The sequence below is a fragment of the Photinus pyralis genome, unplaced genomic scaffold (genome assembly GCF_008802855.1).
Source record: "Photinus pyralis isolate 1611_PpyrPB1 unplaced genomic scaffold, Ppyr1.3 Ppyr1.4_unclustered_Scaffold5254, whole genome shotgun sequence".
Classification (NCBI taxonomy): domain Eukaryota; kingdom Metazoa; phylum Arthropoda; class Insecta; order Coleoptera; family Lampyridae; genus Photinus; species Photinus pyralis.
In genome coordinates, this window is record NW_022171737.1 from 7,829 (window position 1) to 32,400 (window position 24,572).

At 35.3% G+C, this 24,572-nt stretch overlaps 2 protein-coding genes and 1 long non-coding RNA gene across 5 annotated transcripts; all 3 read right to left on the reverse strand.

The window, feature by feature from the left end:
• LOC116182426 lies at positions 1 to 1,598 on the reverse strand. Of its 3 annotated transcripts, none has more exons than XR_004147512.1 (5): positions 1,214 to 1,598; positions 1,071 to 1,162; positions 948 to 1,010; positions 687 to 888; positions 1 to 158 (listed from the first exon to the last, which is right to left on the reverse strand). It is a non-coding gene; the product is annotated as an uncharacterized LOC116182426 (long non-coding RNA). The 3 variants fall into 3 exon arrangements; XR_004147511.1 differs by having other exon boundaries at positions 380 to 888; XR_004147510.1 differs by having other exon boundaries at positions 1 to 888.
• Positions 1,599 to 2,992: 1,394 nt separating this feature from the next.
• Positions 2,993 to 5,455, reverse strand: LOC116182424. The gene is made up of 2 exons (XM_031502960.1): positions 5,356 to 5,455; positions 2,993 to 5,305 (listed from the first exon to the last, which is right to left on the reverse strand). Exon 2 carries the CDS (start codon positions 4,184 to 4,186, stop codon positions 2,993 to 2,995), a length of 1,194 nt encoding a protein of 397 aa, XP_031358820.1. The 5' UTR covers positions 4,187 to 5,305; positions 5,356 to 5,455.
• A 3-nt stretch (positions 5,456 to 5,458) lies between these two features.
• Positions 5,459 to 7,184, reverse strand: LOC116182425. Its single transcript, XM_031502961.1, has 5 exons — positions 6,416 to 7,184; positions 6,112 to 6,288; positions 5,835 to 6,059; positions 5,574 to 5,776; positions 5,459 to 5,518 (listed from the first exon to the last, which is right to left on the reverse strand). Exons 1-5 carry the CDS (start codon positions 6,627 to 6,629, stop codon positions 5,459 to 5,461), a joined length of 879 nt encoding a protein of 292 aa, XP_031358821.1. The 5' UTR covers positions 6,630 to 7,184.
• Between the last annotated feature and the right edge of the window lie 17,388 nt (positions 7,185 to 24,572).

Sequence of the window (24,572 nt, forward strand, 5' to 3'; positions counted from 1 at the left end):
AGATACATTTCCAATATTCATTAATAATATATAATAAAATTATTGATTTTGGAGAGGTTTTTCTCTTGACTGTCTCAGCTTGCTTAAGCGTAACCACTCACCCACCGCCAATTCAATGGCACTTTCGCTAGTGTCGGGGAAAGTTTGCCGAACGGCATCTAAAAGAAAGTTCTATAAGACAAACTGCGTTCCCACCAAAACAGTTTTCATGGTGTAAAAAATAATTGTTGCTTACTTTAAATATTATTTATCAATTCGGAACTTGACAATTTTTCAACATTAATTGCCTCTAACGAACACGAAAGTGTGGAATTTGCCACGTTACTAATTGAAGCACATTCATGGGTAGTATGTTATTGTAACAACATAACTTTGTTACCTTCTAGAGTCCTTTCAGGTACGTAAGTGATTATTACGTGTTTGGTATAGAACATTCCAACTTCTGTGTTACATATCATTTCGGTTACAATTGTAACATAACTTTGTTAAGTTCTGGAGCCCTTTCAGTTATGTAAGTAATTATTACGTGTTTGGTATGGAACGTTCCAACCTCTATGTTACCTACATATAATTTCAGTTACAACTGTAACATATCAATGTTACTTAGTAGAGCTCTTTCAGCTATACCTGAGAGTTACATGTTGACTGGGATGAGCTGATCAATTTGTAATATTACCAAACCTTACCTAATAATAATTCATACAGCTTCAAAGGTTTAAATTTAAGTTTACCCTTTGCCCCGTCGAAACTGTAATTCGTAACAAAGTCGTTGGAGGTTTCTTTTGAATTTACATTTGCCGTGGACAGGGTGACTAACTGAGATTCCAAATCAGTTAATTTACTTTGTAACTATTATAAATTGCTGTCGAAACACCCTTCGTTGAAATTCTGAATTATTGAAATTTAGTTTCAGTCGTATTCCACTGCACGAGCTACTATACACCTACCATCGTTTTTCACATTCATCTCGTCTAGTTTCCTCAGGATCAATGAAATATGGTCCATAATTTCTAAAACCATGAATGTAGGTACAAACAAACAAAACTAATTCATAATTTAACAATACATACTTATTGTATTGTATGGGATCTCGTCTACCATATATTATCGAATATAATATTGTTCTCATCGTTGTCACACATTGCTATTACCTTGGCTATTCCTGCAAAGAAATGTGTTAAGTTACAATAATTGAAGTAAGATTTTTCCGCACCTGTTGTTTGTTTGTCACCACTTTTAAACTTTTTTAGCTACCAATTCTTTGAAACTTTGGCGATGTAACAGAGTTAGAAATTTCCCCATCATCCTTGCTTGTACTAGCATCATGCTCGGTGAAGTTTTGTTTTGTTTTAGTCCCTCTTGACCCCTTTTCGATACTTTTTTGTTGAGCGGGGCATTGAGCACTGTTTGGTATGGTATTTATATTTTCAACTTCTTCACATTGTAGTTGTGTACGGTGAAAATCAATAACAATAAATAAGACTTTTGTTCACCTGTTGTTTGACTCCCACTCCTTTTTTGGTCTAAAAGGTAATAATTAAACACCTCAATTAAAACCTTAATAACCTATTTACTGGATAAACAGTGCTATTTAAGAAGTAGCCATTGGGATTTACGTATGTCGTTTTTCACTAAGCCTACTTTTAAATGACAAAATCTCTTCTGAAGGGCGCCTAATTTTATGCAACTAAAATAACTTCTTAAAACAAAAGATCTGGTTGATATTAATTGATTTGAATATTAGGTATCGTTTTGGCTTCCGTTCTATTTATTCAACTTCATTTTCATCATGTTTTTCGTTATATTTCTCTGTACTGCTAATTTGGTTTATCATTTCCATTTATTTCTTTTTTTATAAAATTCTAAAGATGAAACATTTTTATGATTATAACCACACTCAAAATACTTCGAACGGAAAATTTTCAGCTTATTTATTTTTTTATTCCCCTGTGCACCGATTATTGAAAATATTCTTTCAACATGGCCAAGTATTGCAAAAAAATTCACGGTAATAAGAGTGGAGTGATGATGTTTGCACGAGAACGCAATTTCACGTGTTTTTGTGTAAAGACCTAAATTTAAAATAGTTAAAACGTTGCACGTTGGTTCGTTCTCGATGGCGAAATTAAAAAAGAGAACAACTTGAGTATATATAAAAAAGATAGAGAATGTTCTCTCAAAAGTTCTCTTTAAAACTGATCCGTTGGCAACCCTATGTATTTCCAACTATTTTTTGCTGCACTCTTTTATTAACAGACTTCCCTTTCTCTTCTCATGCTTCTTTTAATGGGATACTGTGTAAAATTTCGGATTTTTGGCTTCTTCTTTTGCACGTCTTCACGTTAGATATCCTCCTTAATCTGTGCTTCTTGCATATGGACGAATTTGAATTGTGTCGTTTTGAAGGATCCAAAATAGTTTCTATCATAGGGTTGCATTTGGTGGCTCGAATAATGCGGTAGCGATTAAAGATAAATGGAGTTTACTTTGCTATTATTGATAACACCCAAACTACAATGCGAGGAATAGTTACTTGAGGAAAAGAATCGTAAAAATTCAAGTTTTTGAGAAAAATGGCAAAATGTCAATTTGCACCCAGGCAGAAGCATGACGTCGTAATCACGACATTTATTCGTAATCCAAGACGTCTACTTAACCAATAATATGACGTCTTGACGGCGAGAAAATGACGTGAACATGTCACAGGCCATCGACGTCATTTTTTAACGTATTTTAAACGTCCAAAGTGACCTACTTTGGACGTCAATGTTAACGTGATATGGACCATTCTTGGATGTTTACGTGACGTGGTATAAACTTCTTTTGGACGTGTACTTCTGACGTTATTTAGACGTCTATATCGCGTATTTCTGACCACTTTTTATATTATTGCCGTCTGCACGTATACTTCATTAAAAATTAGGCATGAAAAAATTTATTTAAAAAAAATTCAATACAATGTATAATCAAAATGTATAAAATGTGTACAGTGTCACAGGAAATACGAATGAAGTAATGGAAATGATACCCAGTAATCGGCTGCAAATGATGGAATGACAATGCACTTTGCTTGTATGTCAATATGAGAAATTATTTTCATATTGGTCGACAAATTTTTCATTTTGTATATATACAACTGTTTTGAATTAATGGGATAGTGATACAGTGAATCATATTTTTCAAATTCACTAACAATAAAAAAAGTATTCTTTCGATTGATGCATGCTAAAATATTTTCTATTTGTACAACTGTTTTCTGCTTTGTTAAGCAATAACAATCAGCGATGGAGTGTGATTTAACAGAAATTGTTATATCTTTCCAATGTATTTTTTTATATTGTCTGTAATTATCGTTAATAACAGATGTAGGGGGGAGAGGACCGTTAAAATGTTCAAATTTATATACAATATCAGGGTTAACAATAGGTTTAGAAATATTATTGAATGACATTTCATGTAAACGCCTACAAAGTTGAGCTAGTGGTCTGTTCGGGGTTCTTACTAACTGTTTAAGTTGACCTAGATAATTCTCAAATGGGAATGCGGAGTAATTATCTAAACAACCATAAGACTGAATATCGTCGGACACATGTGAAAGATAATGTACATTATAGACATAATATTCTATGCCATATATCTGCTCAACATGTTTTACAAACATGTTCAAAAGTTCTGAAACAACGGTGGAATTATGTATTGCAAGGAGATATGGAGACACGGCTATAGATATAGCAACATGGAGCAAAAGAAAATGTTCATATGCACCTAAGTCACTAGTATTTGCCAATATTAGTGGTCCATAATAAAGCAAGAATGATCGAAATTCAGTTCCTTTCCATCTTGATAGGTCCGATAAACTCCTAGGTTTCCTGTTTATTTCTGTTGGAATATGCAGTTTTATGAGAATTAGCTTTTGAGATAAAGTAGTAACTAATTGAGAATTTAAGCGAACCTTTAAATTGCCACTTATCCATGTGTGTAATAACTTTCTCATTACACCTAAGCAGATATTGTGTAAATAGTCTATCGGAAATTGTGACACCATACCAACAGAAAGTTTTAGTAGTGGAGACATCCCTAAATGATGATCTTCATCACTTTGTAAAACAAACGATTTGTCTGTTCTGCGTGTTGCATTTATTCCTTTGTAAACAACTTTTCCATTCACATAATCTCCACTTTCCATACATCGTTCACAACATGAGTAGCCACCGTGAGATTTTATGCACTTTATAAATGCTCGCGCAGGAGCATCACAAATAAAACTGTGAATTTTGATTTTATAAGTCACATCAAATAAATTTAATCCATTTGTAATTAACAATGAAAGCTCCTCAATAAAGTTCTTCAAATATGTGTCTAGCGGTTTAGGTTTAGAATCGCCGAGAAAAATTCCTATAGGGAATGGTGAAATTATGCTACTACTACTTTTAGTTAAACATAAAATGGGCCAAATTTGTGTATTTGTGCTTCGATACAGTGGGAGTCCGTCTATATTAAATGATAGTAAAATAGTATTGTTGTCAAATCTAGCACCATCTAGTATTAAATTATGTATGTTTTTGTCAATCCAAAATGATAATATTCACCAGTATCTAATGGCAGAGTATTAAGAGTTACAGGCGTTTTTAACAAGGTTTTACTACATAATGGCAATTGAGGATGTAATGGATGTAAAATGCCTAAAAGAGATGTAACACTTGAATGAGGCACTTTGCCAACTGTGGCCCATGACCGCAGCTTAATTGCCAAGTTGTCATCGTTTTCGTTAGGATTGGTACATAAAGTTTCAGGTGGCGTACTTTCCATGTGCTCGTCAATATTTTCAGAAATTAACTCAATTTCAATAGGTGGACAAATTTGTATATCACAATTTTGAGAAGACTGAGAACAGATACTGGAAGAATCATTTTCATCACTTCTATCATGCAAAAGATTTAGCGGACTATGTTCTATGATATTTGTGTTTGCCAAGTTATTACGATTAACAGGACAAATAGTTTCTTTATTTTCATTTAGCCTCTGTAAGGCTTTCTGGACTCTTCTATATATTTGTCGTGTGCCTACAATTTCTTTAGTTTTATAGGAACTTCTCTGCGACATGGTACACATTAATAACAAAAGTAAAATATATAAAAAAAAAGAACTATGATTAAAGTAATTGCACTTATCTAAATTCCTTGGTTACAGTTCTTCTTAGGTTGTAGGGAATTGGAAAGTCGTTGCGGGGCATGTTTTAGCCAAACCTTTATATGGGCAGAAATTTCTTCAGCTGTTGTGTTGGAAGTCGTTAATTGAACAGCCCCTTTAACAGTACATATTAATGATTTAAAATCACTTTCAATATTAACTTACGAATAATAACGGTTTTTACACGCAAATCGTTGAATGCCTTTTTATTTCCCCTTGACCCATAGAAACTATACAGCTGGGCAAGCTCATTGTTGAAAATATTTTTTTAAATAATGTTCGTTTTAGATCCAATGTCACGTCCGCCTAATGACGAGAAATATGCTGCCTAGAAAAAAATCACTAGGTAGTGGCATTTTCTTTTATTGAAGCGACTGGCTTACCAATTCTGCTAAATGTCCATCATCCATCAAATATGATTCTAATACGGTTAATGAATCAATTGAGCATAAAGGAAATTTTACAGGAATATCATCGGGTAAAGTGCCATGAACAACGGTTGTATTACTTTGTTTTTTTATCCATGACAGAATTTGGTTATTCTGTTCCTTGATATGTAATAGTAAGGGTACGACTACCTTAGAATCTGAAATAATATACGAAATATGTACCTGCAACTAATATTATGAATAAAAAAAACTTACCTAAATTTTCACGTTCTTCGCCACGTACCGCAAGTGGGGATCTTGTTGGAAGTCTTTGTCTGTTGATGGCATCAGCACATGATGATGGACTAGAGGGGATGGCATCAGCACATGATGATGGACTAGAGGGTATTGTTCGGAAACAATTTTTCTTATTGACATGGGTGGATGGACTACTCCGAGGTTCTGGTTGTGAGTAACTTTGTCTTGAACTTTGTTGATTAACTATAAGCAACAGTAGCTCAAAATCACAAAAAAACAGTAACTAATTGCTCACCTTTATCCAGCGAAAATCTTGGAGGCCGAGGTAATGTTGCAACGCTCTCCTCTTCGCTATCGTAAGACAGTCGTGGAGGCGGAACTCTTTTACGTTTTTCACTGAATTCAGTGTCCGACTGCACATCGGAGGTAACTTCGGCAGTTTTCAATTTCTGTCGTGCTTTAAGAAGATTGTCTAAAATAAAGAGTAAAATAAATACATTTGTTTAAACGAGGTGAGTCATGTGTACAATTCCAATACACAGGTAGTAACACTTTGCTTTTTCACTTTAGTTGTGGTTTGGATTAACAAAAAATTCTACCTGTTTCAAAAAAGATCCTCTTAACCGGGTATAACATCCAGGTATCGCCAGGTTCCTCTCCACTGCGTAGTGCACTTTCAAATTTTGTGGGTTGACTATAGGACGGCCAATGAACTCTCCGTTTCATTGGCGTGAGCCAAACTTTATTTACAATCGCGATCTCCCCCGCATCATTTTCGCCATCGCTTTCAAATTCGATACCAACGTACGCCATTTATTCTAACAGAAACATGCACATGCACAATAATAACCTCAAAGTTGAGTAAGTTCAAAATTTGCCTTACCTGTTAATAATACCTTCGAAGCTCAGTCAGTCAGTCAAATTCAGAGACTCTCTAATGTCTCTGGTCAAATTGCACGTCTTTGTTTATACGATTTCAATTATAATAGTCAAAAGCAAAAAAATAACCGCCACTTTTAGACGTATTCGACATTCGAGAGATCACAGGTTCAACTTCAGAACGCACCTGCGCACTAAGCACAAAGGATGTGGTAGTTGTCTGTCATAGGTGTATCATGTTTATGGTAGTAATTGCTTTAGCATTAAATACAATTAGCATTGTATGGTAGTATGTATGTAGTAATATGTTTGAGTTTTGAGGTACCACGAAATTCTATTGATATGAAAAATAATTGCAATTTTCAACGTCGTTCTGACGAACGCATGACGTTTTTCTGTGACGCCATAAGATACACGAAAATGGTACCTTTACACGACGTCGTACACAGGTCATAAGACGTCGATGACCGTAAATCACCTTTATATGGCGTCATAATGACGACATGCTTCTGCCTGGGAAGGGGTTCAAATTCTTATCACAGGTACCACTCACCTGATGTGGTAACCTTAGAAATTATTGATAGGGTTTCGCGAGGTTCTTGAAATTTAGGGGTTGCTATCCAGTTGGGTAAATGTAATCTAAGATTTCACCATTAAGCGACCGCATTAGTGGTGAGTTCTGCCGTTTCGATAGACACAGATAAGTTTAGCCCGGTGCTGGTAGGATTGTTATCGGTTAAATTTGGTGGGTTTGCTGGTGGCGGTCGTTTCAAACTCACATGGCAGCAGCGATGTTTAGGGGTTGGTGCGCTCATGAGGAGCATCTGCTGCAGAGCGTTACTTTTCGCCAGTGGTAATTCTATGCACATTTTTGACTCGTCGCTTTTTTTTTTCGCAATGTCTACCTGCACGAAAGTGGACATGATATAAAATTAGAGATTATAACGTTTAGGCAATTATATTACAAGCTTACAGGAGTCTTTGACATCTTAAAAAAACTACAAATGACTTTAGAAATTGTATGAAGGAACTGAATAATAATTTAGTTGTACAGAAAATCTAATTTGTAGATGTATTTTCTCGCAATCCATAAGTTTATTTGTAAGACAAATTGCAATAACAATTATTTACACGTCAATGATAAAAAATTGATTTGAAATTGACCAAGGTTTAGGCCACTTTATTTCAATCCATCTAAATGTACGATGTGTTGCCTATGTAAAAGATGTGGCACACGTACAAACTGAATATGTAGAAACAATATACATATCACGATACTTTAGCCACCGCGATCTATAAAAAAATTAAATATGGCAGCTTTGACATTTTAATGACCAATTAACTTAAGTGGGTGTATTGTTTTGATTTAAATTGTGCAGCTATTAATTTTAAGAATCTGAACATTGAAGATTGTAATAAGAAATGTAAGTACATCGCATGGTTTACTATTTATTAAGCGAAACTTTGCACTATGTCTTCCATTGATTAATTTGACCCAATGTTTAACCTTCTTTTAACATTTTTCTTTTCAATTCTCGTGGATTTCTTCTTGTGGAAGGAATCACATAGTCAATAATGTCACCTGCTGTATTATTAGTTTCATTGAGAAGTGGATCAGTTCCGTGAAATGTGTGACAAATTTGCACTGTGGTGCAGGTGGTTGTTTTATTATTTGTAGATTTATTCAAAGTTACAACTAAGCTACATACCTACTCTCGATCACAAGAGTTGTAGTAGGTTAATGCACATAATTGCAGTATGTAGTACACTTGTGCTTCTATGCTAAAGATGATAGTTTTAATAGGGGGTTGGTTTACGCACACCTTACATTAGATCATTTGTATACCCTGAGCTTGCCGCTAGCTATTTATGTCTGTTCTTAGTAATTGAATTGATATTTTCAATTTGAAGGCAACTTAAAATGTAATATTGGTGACAGAAACCATTATGATTGTAATACCTTATTCCTTGCGATTAGTTCACAGTGCTGTGTCTAGATGGGCTCGGGACCTTGATTTCATTTTGTGGACCCTATTTGCTTACACAGCACATTCTTACTACAAGGTGTTGAATGCTTCTCACATTTTATTATCAACATACCTACCTAGTTATTCCAAAAAAGTTCAAAAAACTCCCTTGAATTATGTAGATTTCCAGATGCGGTTTAATGCATTTAACTTTTAAGCCAGTGGATGGCACTAACCATTTCATCATTTTAGTTTAGGGAAATGCTCGGAATTCAACACATAGTGAAATATCCTCCTTCATTGACACATATACCTACTCATTTAGTTCTTTTTTTATGTTACGAGACTCGCGACAGTGTTACCCGAGGGGGCATCCTGTCATAAAATTGTGTACACCAGATATCCTAGTTTTTAGACAAGATAACCTCGGATATCCCGAGATATCTTCGGATATACTCGAACATCCATAGATATCCTCGAGGGGGATTGCGACGCGATTGTCAGATTTTAGAGGATTGCATTGTGATTGCATATGATTGTAAATGATTGCAGATGATTGTAGGCGATTTTGGGCGACTAAGAAAGATGTTTGGTAGCTGCTCAAGTTACTAGACACGGACATATATATCTAACCAGGAAACATATTCATTCATTTTAGCCACTAGTTAGTTGGTAACATAGGTACTTATATACACACAAATAAAAATATAAACAAATATTTATTATGGACTATGGTATTCTCTCAAGGATTTCAAAGATGGTGTGTGGGTACGAAATAACAAACCTCAAAACAAAGTTAAACAGATCCATTTTTTTTAAGATCTTGAACCTATTCCCTATGTTCAGCTTGTCCTGCCTTCTAAGACGAAAATAATAATAATAATGGGACCACTGGGACCATAAAAAATATATTTCTTTGCAACTATTTGAATATCTTGCTCTTGCCAAATGTAATCATCAAGGTCTCTTTTGAGAAACTTCATTTTATACGTATCACCATCTATAGTCTCTATGATCCTGTCAATGTGCCATGTATCGTATGCAGCAGCATAGTATTCTTCATCTTTTAAAGACAATCACAACCTGTTTTTTCCTCTTCTTCAGAAAAACATTCATTTTCCCTCGCATTTTCCGTTTCCCTTTTTTCTGAATAGCTTCCACTTTCAGAAGTTTCGCTATCTTTCATGTTTGGGGCCCTTTTTGACAGAAGTTTTATATTTCTAGTTCTATTCGTACTTGGTGCTGCTATTTTTGAACAACTCTGCTGAGAACTTTGCATACTTTAGCATCTGAGAGTTCTATCCGAGGATAACTTCCCTTTTTTATCGGAAAACAGCCAGCACAGTGTTGATTTTTTCACCAACAAATTTTTGTCCTTGATTTTTATTTTTAAAAGGCTAGGATCGAGACTAGGGTCTAATGTTTTCGAATTGCGACCAGTGTAGTCTGTGGTATTCAGTGAATCGTAGCTGGAAAGCGAATTTAATTCTTCTTCCATATCATTCAGCTCTTCAATGGTATCTTCATTGAATACATTATTTTGGGCTTGACAAAGCATCTTCTGATTCAGGACATTTGTATTCAAAATATTCTTCAGAGTGATCTTGTTGCAAGTCTTTGGACAGAATAAAATCGGTTTGTTCTAATGCTGTATTTTGAATTGGTTCCGAAAGATTCATGTCTAGTTCCCTTGATTTTGTTAAAGCATCACATTTTGCCTTTTCAAGTGTACCCTTAATAATTTCATGACTTGGAAGTACTTCATTTTGGCCAACAGAATTACAGCCAAGTTTCTTGTTTTCTTCTCGAGGAAAAACAAAATCATCTGTAAAGAACGTATTAAATATTAATAGCATAATATTACATCTACGTTAGGCTTTTTACATCTGTTTAATCAGTAAAAACATTTTTGATAAAAATGACCGTGAAAATATCACAAGAAACATTATAAAAATCTGTCAAGTTAAATTAGGAAATCGGCCTACCATTCAGTGTTGCCATAATTCTCAGCACGGCTAATTATTATAGATGGTTGTGCTACTGCATAGCCAAGGCAGGAAATTAATGGTTTCGTCAGCTCTCATTTTTTCAATCAACAGCAATAGCGCATGTGCATTTAACTCGACACAAGTGTAGGTGTTTAATGTTATCCAATTTTTTCCCAAAGTGTATGATTGGTTATTTTTTATCCAAGCTCTCCAAAGCCGAAGGAAGAAAGTAGAAAACCATATTAGATATATCCTTCTTTCCATCGACAATGTCCTATCCAAAAAACAATCTATAATGCTCCGGGTTAAAATTAAAAACTGTCTCGTCGCTTGAGCATCAACCTATTTGGACAGCAGATTTGTCACATGCGTAGCTGCTAATTTATCACTTATAATTGCACAAGAGATTTGTATTTTGCCGAGTAAATTTGGGTTGTTTAGGTAATGAATTCTGTTTAGGGATGGGCGATAACTGTTTTCACCTATCGATAAGTATCGGGTACTTACCTATCGATATATTTTACTTATCGATATGCCGATAATTATCGATGGTTATCGAAATATCGATAACTATCGAAATAATGTCGATAGTTATCGATATATCGATAGTTATCGATATATCGATAGTTATCGATATATCGATAGTTATCGATATGTCGATAGTTATCGATATAACGATAGTTATCGATATTTCGATAGTTATCGATATTTCGATAGTTATCGCTAGGGATGGGCGATAACTGTTTTCACCTATCGATATAAGTATCGGGTACTTACCTATCGATATATTTTACTTATCGATATGCCGATAATTATCGATAACTATCGAAATATCGATAACTATCGAAATATCGATAACTATCGATATGTCGATAGTTATCGATATATCGATAGTTATCGATATATCGATAGTTATCGATATATCGATAGTTATCGATATGTCGATAGTTATCGATATAACGATAGTTATCGATATGTCGATAGTTATCGATATGTCGATAGTTATCGCTAGGGATGGGCGATAACTGTTTTCACCTATCGATATAAGTATCGGGTACTTACTTATCGATATATTTTACTTATCGATATGCCGATAATTATCGAAATATCGATGGTTATCGATACACCGATAACTATCGAAAGATCGATAACTGCCGCTATATCGATAAGTTTCGGTATATCGATAGTTCTCGTTATGGCGATAGTTTTTAATGTATAGGTATCGATATAATATTAACGATAATTTTTTTGAAAGCGTGTCTAAAAACTGCATGAGTTTACTTTTATATTTTGGCGAAAGAGCCCGACAAGACAAGAGGGCTCTTTTAACAAAATATGAAAATAACCCAATGCAGTTCTTGCAACTTTAATGGAGTTACCATATTAAATGTGCAATTATCGCAGGGCTCTTTAGCTTTCTACAATGCAATTACCGCTGTAATTAAGCGGTAATTGCACGCCTCATTTGAGAGAAATATTCGACGTATCGATAGTTATCGACAGGGATAGTTATCGACAGGGATAGTTATCTTATCGAGTTTTATTAATAAAATCCATTTTCCGGTTTATTCTCGTGTAAAGTGACTATTAATAGTTACTCGACGTTTCTTTGCTACCTTTATCAAGAGTTTTTTTGTTAGATTTCGTAAATGTCAATCAATTGAAACTGTATATCTAAATTTGAAGTGTTCTCAGCTTTTTCTGTTTTTTTGTGACTGGTCCTCTGTAACCATCAATCAGGTACCGATACATAGGCCATGATTACACCCTTTGATTGTCTTCTTTATTTTATCTAAAGAGTAGCCATTTTGATGCAACATTTTGTTCAAGTTTTTGAAGTGCTTCTTTTTTTGAGCAATCGTCAGTAAGACGAAAAGATCTATTTTCTAAAGATTTTATTACTGCGTTTATTTGGCATGGATGATGATGTGACGTAGCGCTTCTCTTGAGAAAAGGAGCAAAGTTAAGTTTCCGAAACGTCGAGCAACTAAAAATAGTAAATTTACACGAGAGTAAACCCGAAAATGGATTTTATTAATAAAAATAGTAGCGCTCGTTGAAATCTCAACAATAACATAATTTTATCGTACCAATAGTTATCGACATCGATATATCAATAGTTATCGACATATCGATATATCGATAGTTATCGACATATCGATATATCAATAGTTATCGACATATCGATATATCGATAGATATCGACATATCGATATATCGCTAGATATCGACATATCGATATATCAATAGTTATCGACATATCGATATATCGATAGTTATCGACATATCGATAGTTATCGACATATCGATAGGTATCGATATATCGATAAGTATCGATATATCGATAGTTATCGATATATCGATTTTTTTAGCTCTACCTATTGTTATTCGATATATCGATAACTATCAATACCTATCGATATATCGAAAAAAATTCCCATGCCTAATTCTGTTGCCTAGCAATGAGACGAGAAAAACTGTGAACTAATAAAAATGCGACGCGAGTGTGACAACACTGACAACGATTGTGGGATTGCGGGATTGTTTTAGATTTAGGCGATTGTGAGATTGTAAACGCGATTGTGGGATTGCGAGGGAGATTGCCACGGCAATCAAAAGGATTGCATGCGATTGCAGACAATTTGTGATAGTATTGTCGGAAGATGTTACCCCCTCGGATATCCTTGAGTATATCCCTAGATATCCTCCGATATTCCCTGATATGCATGGCCTTCTAAAAGTATAGTAAAAAGTGGTTTGAAACCTCGTTTCGAACATCTAACCTAGCGAGAGGTCTATAGGTATCTACGGACTGCGTAATTAGTAACTGGATTTATGTGGAATATAGGTAAATAAGTAAGTACGTGAGCAATAGTTAGTATACGGACAATAAACAATAAATTTTTTATCTTATAGCAGATGTTAACTAAATTAACATTTTAATAGGTTTGAATAAGTAGGCTAACTCGCTCTTTAACCGTAAGGGTAGATAAAGTGATTGCTTTAACCGCAAGGGTAGTTAAAGTGAAACAAACGATTGTGCATCCTAATGACATCTGTCATTCTTATTACAAATGGGACGCGGGGCACGAAATAAAATGAAGTTGAGAATATAATACAATATTGTTTCCATGGCAGCGACGGGACATAAGTTTGCTATTTTTGACGTCTAAATTAAATTCAGAATTTTCTTAAGCTTTATACCTAATGATTTATATGGCTTCTGCTGTAAAATAAAGGTTTGTATTATACACGACGATAAAGGGAAACTAACCATCTCGATAAAGTTAATTCACTCAATGGTTAAAACATCCCTTTATCGTCTTGTATAATAAATATTTAAGCTTTCCGCAAACATAAATATTTTTATATTTGTAAACAATACATTAAGAAAAAAAACAATTCTCTATCGCACACAAACACAAACAAAATTGTCAAACAATAAATGCGAACACCCTGTATACCTATCAATAATAATTACAATTACTGCATTTTCTTAAGTATTTTGTACTTTTTAGCGCATTTTTGCAAATTTATTTGTAAAAATGATCAAAGTCCTCGTGTGAGATCGAAGGGACTTCAGCGCATTTTTGTGTGGCAGATCAGTGTTTTATTAGCCAATATTGACTCCACAATCAATAAGATCTTGCCGAAAGCTACCATGTTCACTTTGTCGGTACCATTTTCTCACTTACCGTGCACTCGCAATTCGCGTTTGAAGTTTTGACTCCACCATCATTAAAATCCTTTGGGGGTTACCATATTCCCTTTGTCGACACCCACTTCTGATCACCCGCAACAATTCGGATTTGAAGTTTCGACTCCACCATCAGTAAGATCTCGTCGGGGGTTACCACATTTCCTTTGTCGATACACAGTTCCGACGTCCCGTTCATTCGTAATTCACATTTTGGTAGATTTCGCTAAAATCCCGGCATAAAATCGTATTCAACTTTTGGGTACTTCACATAGCTCGACCTTCTATTAGTGACACGAGAAAGAGAGACCGCGATTCGCGCTGTAAGAAACTTATGGGCGCCCAAAGTCGACTACCCCTCGAAGCGCGCCGCGCAAAAGGTGGTTTATTTCGCCCCTAGGAAAAAAAAACAAAATTCCGCAGGAGTTGTGCGCGTTGACAAGATCTTCCCGACGACACCAATTTGAAAACAATCGGAGAAAAACTGTAGAAGAAGATAGATAAAAACTGAAAAATCTTCAGGTTAGTATAATACGCTCGGGGATGACGTCCAGATATCGTCGTCTCCAAATCTTGTAGCCCCATCCCTAACGTTCTTAATTACACAGCCCCGATAGTTACATGTACACTCCTTGTCTTTTTACAAGCATTTTTCTACGGGCGCGCATTTACTGCCAGCCAGCCAGCCAGCCAAAGTGAGATTAAAAGCTACTTTTTACAAAAAAAATTTTTGCAAAAATGCGCTAAAAAGTAGCTTTTAACCTCACTTTGGCTGGCTGGCTGGATGCTAATGTGGGCGCGTAGAAGAACTCTTGTAGGAAGGCAACGGGTGTACGTGTATCTACAAGGCCGTGAAATTTGTCAACCTTAGGGACATGGCTACATGATGTGGGGTTGGCGACATCTGGGCGTCATCCTCGAGCGTAGTATACTAACGTGAAGGTTTTTCAGTTTTTTTCTATCTTCTACTACAGTTTTGGTCCGATTCTTTTGAAATTGGTGTCGTCGGAAAGATGTTGTAAACGCGCACAACTCCTGCGTGGCGGAATTTTGTTTTTTGTCCTAGGGGCGAAATTAACGACCATTTGCGAGGCGCGCGCGCGCGTCTGCTAGAAGTAGTCAACTTCGGGCGCCTTTTACCTTCCGTTGCGAATTTTGTCACGCGGTTTAACGTTTCGTAAATCTCGAATCGCTGTCTCTCTTTCTCGTGTCGCCAATAGAAGCGAACGGGACATCGGAAGTGACTACCGTCAAAGGGAATGTGGTAGCCCCCGACACGATTTTAACTTTAAAATGCGGGTGCACGCGGAAAGTGGGAAACGGTTAGTGAATGTAGTAGCCTTCGACAAGATCAGTTATTGATGGTTTAGTCGAAAGTGGCTAATAGAATACTCGAGAGAATACTGATCTGCCACACAAAAATGCGCCGAAGTCCCTTCGATCTCACACGAGGACTTTGATAATTTTTTTTATATTCAGCAAATCATTTCTTTTGATACAAAAAGGATCGGTGCCTAATAGCATGGTCTAGTGGCCCGTAGAATATATATTTCTCGTGAACTTGTCTAATATCAGTATTTATGGTTTGTGGCTATACAAACACATCCATATCTTGTTTTAAAAATTAGTACAATTTTTCCGCAGATCGACTAATTATTTTTCCCTCGATTTTTCCAATGTACCATTGCTCATCGTACTGCACTGCATAATACTTTTCCAATTCAATTGTATTATCCGTGAGCCCTGCACATATAACCTCGTACATAACTTTTAAAACCAAAATTTTGCAAAATGGCACAAATGCAAAAAATATTTCAAAAAGAAGTTGTATCATAAAAACTCGAGTAAACACTGTTTCTAATTAATTAAATGTTTGTTAGCTACTTACGATCGAAAATAAATGTGATGCGCACTATTATAAACCTCGCTATATCACTGAGCGAAATGTAGTAAGTAATAATTTAAAAAAAAGGAGCATTTAATTCGGGAATAGGGCATTTAATTAGCACCTAATTATGCAATATGTTTGATTGTGTTCTGCTGACCTTGCTCTGCTAGGTTCATACTCGGGTTCAGAGACATCATGGTTTCCTCTGCAATTTCGTTGATCGGAATCTTGTTTTCGATATCTCCCAAGTGTTTTTCAACATTTTGGCATAACATATCTTCAATGTGTGATTGTTTTTCATCGAAAGTTAGAAATCGTTTTTTTTTCTTTCACTTCTAGGTAGACCGATTTGTTATGTTGATTGAGTTTTTAACAGAGGTAGGTTACAATTTGCTGGTGAAATGTCATCATCATCATCATCTGTATTTTGCATGTGCTCTTCATTGTTATCTCGGTTGTCATCTTCTTCAGTTGGAATCTGTTGGACCATTGCGCGTTTATCTTCAACTGGAACATGCGACAATAATAATCCTAACCCTTTACAAAAAACCTGTCTTATCTTTGTTATTGCTCAAGACAATATTTTGCAAAATTGTTGCTTTGAATTTTTTACTTCCTATATTTTCTTTGTCTTCCAGGTTGTGATCAACTAACAACTCCTTTTCCACTGGCAGTTGCTTTTGTTTTTCAAAGTATTGCTAAATGGTAGTATGGTCATTTTCCCGTGTGACCTTTTCTGTTTTTCATGACCCTGGACATGTGTTTTGAAATGTTTGTTCACATTGGAAGTGACCCATTTGCAGGCACCACTGGTTGAGTCTTGTTGTCGGTATGCTCTGGGAATATGCGGACAAGTTGCACAATGTATTTCCGCGCAACTTTCTTTCAATACTATTTCGACGTTTTTAATTTGCTCTGCATATTTTATTTTAACTGACAAATCCGAGGACAAATCCATCTTATCTATCAAGTTGAGCTGATATGTGACAACTACATTCTTGATATGCTTTAAGGTGTTTTCTTTGATGCTAGTATTGCGATATGTGGTGCGACTACTGCCAAATGCAATACAGTCTCCCGAAGTCTTCTCTGATGCCTCATCACAACGATTTTTTTGATACCTTCCGGTATGGAGCTTGAATGCATTACTCGTTTCCGCGTTGATGCTTTCTTGGATTCCAAAACGGCCGTGTCGAGCTTAAGAAGGGCGCTTTTCTGCCTTAACAGATAACACAAACAAACAAACAAGAGGGATAGTGAATAGCGCTGCACATAAATATTGCGATAGCAATGTCTAACGTCTGACATTCGGGTGCTCGTATACTAAAACCGTAACTAATACTCAATACGAATTAATCTCGGAATTAATAATACGCCGAATAAACAAAAGCAAAATTTTGATCGGCCACGAATCGTCCGTACAAATCGGTGAAATAAAAGCAGACGCGTGACGTTAACTTCCAGAAAACTACTTTACGATGCACAAATAACTAAATGTCTATACAACAGAAATGTATTTAATCTAATTAATGCTAGGTGTAAATAAACTGTAGAACAAATTCTTCGGAATGGCACAAGAAACGTGAATAAAAATCGTACATATCGGTTTGGGACTAGGTCTCGGTAACTTCAAAAATTAATGTATAACTCAAAGGCAACTCACTAAATATCAATAAACAGACTAATTTAAAGGATACGAAACGTAGTTAAGCTGGTTAACTTGGAACACAAAACAAAATCATCAATAGTAATTGTTATGAGTAGGTATGATAAAGATTTTGTAGTTGTTTTGAACAGAAGCAATCTGCAGAGTGTTTCTAAATATGATGCGAGATATGATGTAAATATGGAAGGGGCTAATTCTTTGGCTTATTTTATGAATAAAAGTTCATATAAACATATGTGTGCAAACGCTTCGTTACCGATCTACAGGGTGTTATAGTTGTAGAGCGCAGATTACAATTTAAAAGTTTAAGTAATTTATAAAATATGCAAACACAAGATACAATTTTCCTCGCAATTTTCAATGCCAACTCCAAAACTAATAAAAACAAGATATTATCCAAATAAATCCGGGGCTACTGGACCATTTTAAAAATTATACTTTCATTTAGCTATTTATACGGAAAGTTGATTTTATTTATAGAATAATAAAACGGTCACAAATCGTTTGCAGACCTTTTAGCTCGCATTTTGGTCATAAAGTAAGCCAAAAAATATTTAGAAACACCCTGTATAATCAAATTTAATTACATTAAGATTAACTTATTTTATTACGTAATTCTGAATATTTATAATGGCACAAGCTGTTATAACTCAGTCATCTAAGTGCTTTATAAGGTTAACGTGAACACATGCATGTGAACCTAACAGTTTGAATTCTTTTAGGTGGGATTCCGACGACTGACTACCCTTTTGGCGCGGTTTACTTCTTCCGTACCTTTTTTAGCCTACACTGATGGTGGTCTCTCTAGCCCTAAGGTATAATTGTTTTGCCTTTCTAACATCTCATTTATATGTTATGTCTGCTATAGCATGTGTGCCACCACAGATTTATAGTATATTTAAATCTGTGGTACCACTAACCAGTAAGGACAAACAATCGCACTCCTATCATTTTTAGCGCATTTCCACAAAAATAAAAAAAAATGCGCTATTGTGGCCACTTTGTCCGTCCGTCCGTCCGCTAACTTTGCGACGCTACTAGTTTTTTTATCTTAAGAGCTATTGTTCTACTTTTTTCGCTATTTGGTTCGTTATGGTGTCGAGTCTTGTACCAAGGAAGAAATTTTTTCTGTACCGCTTACAAAAAAAGTTATTGTAAAAAAAACAAAAAACCGTTTTTTACATGTTCCATAATTTTACACTTTTGCCGTTTATTTACGATCCTAGAGATCGTTTATAATTTTGCATTGCTATCTGTCGCCTGCCGGTTGGTCTCTCCGTCTGTTCCTTTGTCTGTCTGTCCCTCTATCTGTCCGTGTGAACGATAACTTTGTTTAGAAATGTTCGATCGCTTTTACATCTCCGTTAGTTATGAACTGAATTGCATGAAATTCAATATGGGCGTAGATTTAGCCATATAATACGCAATGCCAAAAGTTGGATCGAATCGATTCAAAATTCACAGTGCCCTTTTCGCATCTCGACCATTTATAAACCGAATTGCAAACTTTTTTACTTATAAAGGTATTTGAATGAAATTTGATACATAGGCACTTGGAATAAAGGAAAATCAAACGCCAATTTCAAAATTTGGTTTTGCGCATGTGCAGTGCCAACTTTTTTATTTATGGAAGAATTTAAACGAAATTTGATACATAGGCACTTGGGATAAAGGAAAATCAAACGCCAATTTCAATATTTGGTTTTGCGCATGCGCAGTGGCAACTTTTTTATTTATGGAAGAATTTAAACGAAATTTGATACATAGGCACTTGGGATAAAGGAAAATCAAACGCCAATTTCAAAATTTGGTTTTGCGCATGCGCAGTGCCAACTGTTTTATTTATGGAAGAATTTAAACGAAATTTATCCATAGGCACTTGGGATAAAGGAAAATCAAACGCCAATTTCAAAATTTGGTTTTGCGCATGCGCAGTGCCAACTTTTTTATTTTTGGAAGAATTTAAACGAAATTTGATACATAGGCACTTGGGATAAAGGAAAATCAAACGCCAATTTCAAAATTTGGTTTTGCGCATGCGCAGTGCAAACTTTTTTATTTATGGAAGAATTTAAACGAAATTTGATACATAGGCACTTGGGATAAAGGAAAATCAAACGCCAATTTAAAAATTTGGTTTTGCGCATGCGCAGTGCCAACTTTTTTATTTATGGAAGAATTTAAACGAAATTTGATACATAGGCACTTGGGATAAAGGAAAATCAAACGCCAATTTCAAATTTTGGTTTTGCGCATGCGCAGTGCCAACTTTTTTATTTATGGAAGAATTTAAACGAAATTTGATACATAGGCACTTGGGATAAAGGAAAATCAATCGCCAATTTCAAAATTTGGTTTTGCGCATGCGCAGTGCCAACTTTTTTATTTATGGAAGAATTTAAACGAAATTTGGTACATAGGCACTTGGGATAAAGGAAAATCAAACGCCAATTTCAAAATTTGGTTTTGCGCATGCGCAGTGCCAACTTTTTTATCTATGGAACTATTTAAGTGAAATTTGATACTTAGGCGCTTGGAACAAAGGAAAATCTTAGTTTATTAGTTAGTTATAGTAAATTAGTTTTAAAATTTAGGTTTGCGCATTCGCAGTTCCAACTTTCTTATTTAGAAAAGCATTGAAATGAAATTCTTCTCATAAACTGAAATTGAAGTAGCACGTCAACAATGGATTGCCCATGTGCAACGTTATCTTTTATATTTGTGGCGATTTTACGATTTTAACAGAAGTTGCATCTTACAAATGGGAAATGAATGCAAGTGGAAATGCGCTTTATGTAAATCGTTTACGATTACTTTTTAACTTGTTTATTATTTTATTAGTTGTTAATCCTCCAAAACCATTTTACACAAATGTGTAATGGAACAAGATCGTCATTTACCGGGTTAACAGAGAGACCAGTCATACCCGAGGGGGAGTTCACCTTTCGAAAATTTGTACACCTACTTCGAAGTACTTAGTATTATGATAGTAATTTGAGTAATTCGTTAAGTATTTCTGTAATTCTGGTAATTTTCATGTAATTCGAAATGTAATTTGGGTAATTCGAAGTAATCTGGTAACCCAAATTGTAATTTGAGTACTTTTGAGCTTCACTAACTCGACCAAATATCACATATTTAAAGAAATATAGGTATGCCTAGTAAACAAGATGTTGATATCATTTTTCAAAAATTCAAAGAAATTAAATCCTTGGTTTGTTGCCGGCAATAAGGAAATAACCAATTATACGTTGTATTATCTGCAGACGTGTAAGATTGGTTTAGTAGAGCGGACCAAGTTTAAACATTAATGGAGTTCAGAAAAAGGCAAATTAGTAATTTATGTTTTTATATCAGAAAAAAAGGTGCAAATAAATATAAACTTCCAAACACTTAAAAAACAAATATTTCACACTTAAATCTGTAGAAAATTTATCTATGTACAAAAATGACAAATGTAATAAGGGTTTTGTTCAGCACAATCCCAGTGCGCCCATTTTTTACATTTCGGACACTGTACCCATTCTTCTCCTGCTTGATACATTTTGAAACACTTTAAACAAATTTCTTTGTCTTCAGATTCTTGGATGTTATTACGTCGAGTGCATGATCTGGTCGAGGATCTTGTATTGTTTTTGGGTTTGTATTTGGTACTGGTACTTTGGAGCGAGCTTTGGAGTGTTATTTCTTCTTCAGTCGTATCTTCATGTATTTGAATATGAGAATTTCCTTCTGATGTCTCACTACTGACTTCCATATCAGTGTTTCCCATTCCGCGGTCACTTCATAACTTACGCTGCTTTCGTCGCTTTCAGATCCAGATGTGTCATTTAGTGCTTTTGGTTTAGTGTGTGTTGATATTTGATTACATCGTCGAGTTAATTTGTATACTTCTTCTACCGTTTCTTTATCGAGGCGTAAGGAATGTGAACCGCCTGCGTTTTTATACTTGATATGCGAATGAGGAATAGTTGCTTTGTACAATGTTATGTTAACAAATTCATGTCCAATATGACATAGTTGTAAACAATGATCATGATTTAAGGTGTACCAAGTTGCCAAACAGCCCAAACCCAACTTCTTGCTGCTTTTAGGAGCTTTAACAAATGCATACTCCAACGAATACTGTTTATTTTTGTTTTTACGGGAATTCAAATAACAAAATGACAGTATATGGCCTATAATGACGTTTTGATGATTTTTCGGAGAAATAAATATGCACCAATCTCCTAAATAGACTTTATCTTCATTTTTAATTAAAGGTTCGCTCTTTGTTAGGCTACTGTTGTCAATATTAGGATCAGACGGCTTTCCAACATCACTAAATCTAAGTAACCTATCGGTACTTACTTTATTTTTGCCTTTATTTAAAATCCTACAAAGTGAGGACTCTTTAAATAGGGCCCATTTTTGAAAATGGTATCATTTTCACTATTCTTTGCGACATTAAATGTTTTCAGGCAAATTTTATTATCGGAAAACATGGATAATAGATTTAATTCTTCCTGTTTTTCGTGTAAAGTTGATTCATCGTCGCTATTACCGGTGAGTTCTGCGTTTGTTTCAATGACGCCCTCACTTGATTCTGTGTACTCAAAATCTTCTTGTTTTGAATCATTTATTTTCATTTCGTCAAGTTGTATCCATTCATCTACAACATCCATTCCAAATTCCTTTAGTTTGGAAACAGCATTATTTTTAGCCAACTCAACAATGGATATAATTTCTTCTGTACAAGGAAGCGCATAGGTATCGGATAAACTTCCTTCCCTTCTTTTCTTTTCCCGAGGGTAGTTATATGTACCATCTGAAAACAAAGTTGTCTAAATTTTAGAAATAATGCATTTTTATAATTACCGGTATCAGCTTGAATGCAGTTAATTAATTCAATCCGCTTAAGTCTATGCAATACGTCATATACACTGAAATTGACTACCGTGGAAAATGTTGACGTAAGAGACCTAATGGCTCGAAATGTTTTTTCACATGGTTGACTGTCCATTAACCACGGCATAAATAATTGTCCTGTGCCATTTTTTCGAAGTGCTGCCATTATTTTCAATAATTCGTGACTATTTAATTCTATGCACTCGTATGCATTAAGAGATATAAAGTTATCCTTAACGGAGTACTCATCGCAGTAGAACGTGCAAATATCGCAATTACACGAGTCGAGCATGAGTTATTCATTCATTTACCACGTGTTTACTCATATTTGCGCACGCGCGGTTTATATATTTATCAAAGTACTCCGGGTAATCCGCGAAGTAATACCGGTACTTCGAATGGTACTTCGGTAATTCGACCATACTTCTTCCTGTAATTCGAATAATCCCGAGTAATACGATGGGTAATCCAGTTCAAATGTACACCTAATTCGAACAGTGAATTCCCCCTCGGTCATACCCATATACCAGTTGTAACGATCGCGAGATAGGCCCGGGTCCCTGCGTATACACTGCCGAGGAGCTCATCTCCGTCGGACCGATTTATTTATTTATTTATTGTCCCTCTCGTTCTGGGCCCTCAACAGGCTTTCGCCTAATTACAGAGTGACCCGCATAATGCTTTTTAGAGCTGTTCCTGCAGAAAGGTCGTAAGTTGTTCTATACTACGGTATTTACCTTACGAATTAGGAAAACTGCAGGAACAGGCTACAAACTGTTCTAAGGAAATTCTCATCTCTACCACAGATGAAAAATTCCAAAAAAATTTCACTTCAATCCAGGTTCGAACACCCGTCCTCCCGTTTATGTAGCCCAACTTTCAGTTGAGAATATAATGACCCTGCTTCCGAGCATGGCGCGGATCCATCTTACGACTGACCCATCACTGCCAAAGCCTTCAGCAGCCTCACTAATGCAATCGAACGTGGTGTTGTTAAACGCACCCTCGATATCAGAAAACTCTCTCTTCTGTCATTATCAAAAGTGTTCCAAAATGTAAATGCATTGGTTACGGTGAAAGGGAGTGTACATTTCGAATAGTATGTTCACTAAAAGTTAGATCTGAAATTGAATAACCTTTTAAATGATGAATCACTTTAGTTTATTTAAATTATTTAAGGAGGTTGCCTACCTACAATAGGTGTATGAAAATCAGTGTAAATTTCTTTCGATACAATTTTACGAATTCGTGTGTTATTTAACCCTGTATAAATAAATAGGTCATTATAATTGTTTTATAGCGTGTGTACTGTGTGTGTATGTATAAGAAATATTTAAAATGCCACTAGTTGATTTTTGAAAATAAAAATGAGTTGATTTATGTCGCGATTTATAATACTAAATCTAAAGTAATCTAAGGGGACTTTGGAAAAGCAAAATACAAAGTGTGGAAAGCCAGAATAACAAAATTAAGTGTGCTGATTGTAAGATTTCTACGAGCTTGAGGGTATTATTAGCATACAGCTGTCGAAACATGAGCTCATTCTTTGTGCTTTTTACATAATCACAATTCACAACAATCATGATAGAATTATAGCAGAATCCTCTTTAACCTCGACAATGACATAGCGAGTGATTTCATTTTAAATGTCATGTCGCGTTGTAATGGTAATACTGTTGGAATTCAATCAATTATGTAATGACGTTTCTTGAAAGGACTTACTGCATGAATTACGAGGCCATTGACAGATTTATAAGGACTCGTTTTTCGCCCATTGGTATTTC

What these genes read in the sequence shown, in the direction of transcription:
- LOC116182424 (XM_031502960.1), bottom strand. Translation starts at nt 4,186, where the DNA reads ATGGAAAGTGGAGATTATGTGAATGGAAAAGTTGTTTACAAAGGAATA.
- LOC116182425 (XM_031502961.1), bottom strand. Translation starts at nt 6,629, where the DNA reads ATGGCGTACGTTGGTATCGAATTTGAAAGCGATGGCGAAAATGATGCG. An exon ending in CGAAGAACGTGAAAATTTAG is followed by an intron (nt 5,777 to 5,834) that starts GTAAGTTTTTTT and finishes ATATTATTTCAG; the next exon opens with ATTCTAAGGTAGTCGTACCC. An exon ending in ATGGACATTTAGCAGAATTG is followed by an intron (nt 5,519 to 5,573) that starts GTAAGCCAGTCG and finishes ATTTTTTTCTAG; the next exon opens with GCAGCATATTTCTCGTCATT.